General features: G+C 35.7%; 1 protein-coding gene across 1 annotated transcript in view; it reads right to left on the bottom strand.

Moving 5' to 3' along the window:
* LOC107589667 (mitogen-activated protein kinase-binding protein 1-like) overlaps nucleotides 1-2,115 on the bottom strand; it is a 52,046-nt gene that overhangs the window by 22,200 nt on the left and 27,731 nt on the right. The window contains exon 3 of the mRNA XM_016278169.1: nucleotides 840-902. Within this exon, the coding sequence (XP_016133655.1) occupies nucleotides 840-902 (63 nt within the window). The remainder of the gene's footprint in view (nucleotides 1-839; nucleotides 903-2,115) is intronic.

Below are 2,115 nucleotides of genomic sequence, written 5' to 3'. Positions count from 1 at the left end.
GAGTTTGGGACAGGACTATCTGTTTGGTCAACCAGTGGCACAAGTTTGGGACAGGACTATCTGTTTGGTCAACCAGTGGCACGAGTTTGGGACAGGACTATCTGTTTGGTCAACCAGTGGCAGACAGGGTTGGTTGTGTGTTGGTAAGCCAGTTTGGTAAAACAATCATCATTTTAAGTATACAGTGTTTAGTTCTTAAAAGAACCATTTATTTTCTTAGTGTAAAGAACATTTTAATAATCTTCCAAAAGGTTAAATAGCCATATGGATGAGATTATGAGGAGAAATGGTTAAACAAACAGCACTAACGAGTAGAAGAGATAACACCGGTGCCATTCACCAGTATATTACACACTTTTCAAACTACACATCCTCAGCATGATTATGATCACTGTTTTGCTTTAGTAACAGTTTCATATTGAATCTAAAGGGCTAATCTATTAGACTGTGGCTGTCATAAGCTGTCAAATGCGGCTTTTCCGAGCTCAACGGCTCTGGCCCGAGCTGTGATATAAACAAAATGCTATTGGCTATTTAAAAAAGGGGGTGAGGCTGCTCAATATGTCCCGCCCTGTCTTTCAGTTGAAATTACATCAACACATAGAATAACACTGCGTGTTTTAATGCACTACAGTGGATCTTTAAAGAAAAAATTTCCACTATAAAGAACCTTTTTTGGAACGGAAAGTTTACACAGATGTTGAAGGTTCTTCATGGAACCATCAATGCCAACAAAGCACCTTTATTTTTAAGAGTGTAGTACATTTGTGCAGCTAATGAGCCATAGGAAGTGACATTTATCCATGTTCCACTTGGTTACAAAAGTATGAAAGTCTTACCTGGAGCTATTGAGGATATGATGCTGTTTGTTTTTCTTAGGGTTCAGTAGCACCACCACACACCTATAAAATGACAAAAGAAAGGGGTCATTAAAATGCTATTTAGCAGACACTTTCAATTCAAGACAACATAATGATCATTTTACTATGGTGACAGCTTTCTATGTGTGTTTTTTGGGTTTTGTGTTGTACGGGTGCAGTGCGTGACAGAGTCGAGTCTCATCCTCTGTGTTTTTCATCTCCCAAATACAGGAACAATCTCAATCCTTTTCAAAGAATGAAAAACAAACACAAGCCCTTTACAGCCTTTTATATGGAAGTACTGTAGAGCTGGTCCTATAAAGACTGCCTGAGACAATGTCAGATGGGGGAAATGACCAGCTGTACTGCAGACAGAAAAGGAAGGCAGTCAGACAAACAGAACACAGGAAATACATCAATGACCACAGCAGAATCCTTCATATTTAGTACACTCAGAAAAATAACGACAAGTACAAACTGCTAAAACACAAATTGTCCTACAAATAAATAAAATGCTGATTCAGAGACGGTGCTTAAATCAGTTTTCAGAAAAACAAAAACACCCTGCCATGCATTTACACAGCCACCCAAAGGAGATGAGTCAACACTCTTCAGCTCGGTGCATTTGCATCATAATCTGATACATTAATTGCAACTAAAATCAAACAACTAAATATATAAATAAAGTTTTAGATAAATAAACAGATAGTTGGATGAATAGATGGATAGATTTAAGAATATATAGATAAATAATAATTGTTATTATAGAATATTATATTTACAGTTTTTAAATTAATGTATAATTGTATATGATGTAGAATGTAGAAAGGAACTGGTAGAAGAGATTTCTTCTTCAATGGATAATAAGGAATATACTGTGGGGGTGTTCCTGGATTTAAAAAAAGCATTTGACACTATTGATTATGGTTTATTAATGATGAAACTGGAGAGATATGGTATAAGAGGAAAAGCCTATACTTGGATAAAAAGTTACCTCGATGACAGATATCAATTTGTACAAATAAATAATGTTAAATCAGATGTAATGAAAGTCACTTGTGGTGTTCCGCAAGGTTCGGTGTTAGGCCCCAAATTGTTTGTACTGTACATAAATGATATTTGTAAAGTGTCTAAAGTATTAAAAATGGTTTTGTATGCTGATGATACAAATTTATATTGTTCGGGGAAAAACTTGGAACAGCTTCTGAATACAGTGGAAATCGAACTCATGGTTTTCAAAAAAATGGTTTGATGA

The sequence above is a fragment of the Sinocyclocheilus grahami genome, unplaced genomic scaffold, assembly GCF_001515645.1.
Source record: "Sinocyclocheilus grahami isolate Dianchi unplaced genomic scaffold, SAMN03320097.WGS_v1.1 scaffold118.1, whole genome shotgun sequence".
Taxonomy (NCBI): Eukaryota; Metazoa; Chordata; class Actinopteri; order Cypriniformes; family Cyprinidae; genus Sinocyclocheilus; species Sinocyclocheilus grahami.
Note: the sequence above shows the minus strand (reverse complement) of the source record. Positions and strands in the feature narration are given on the sequence as shown.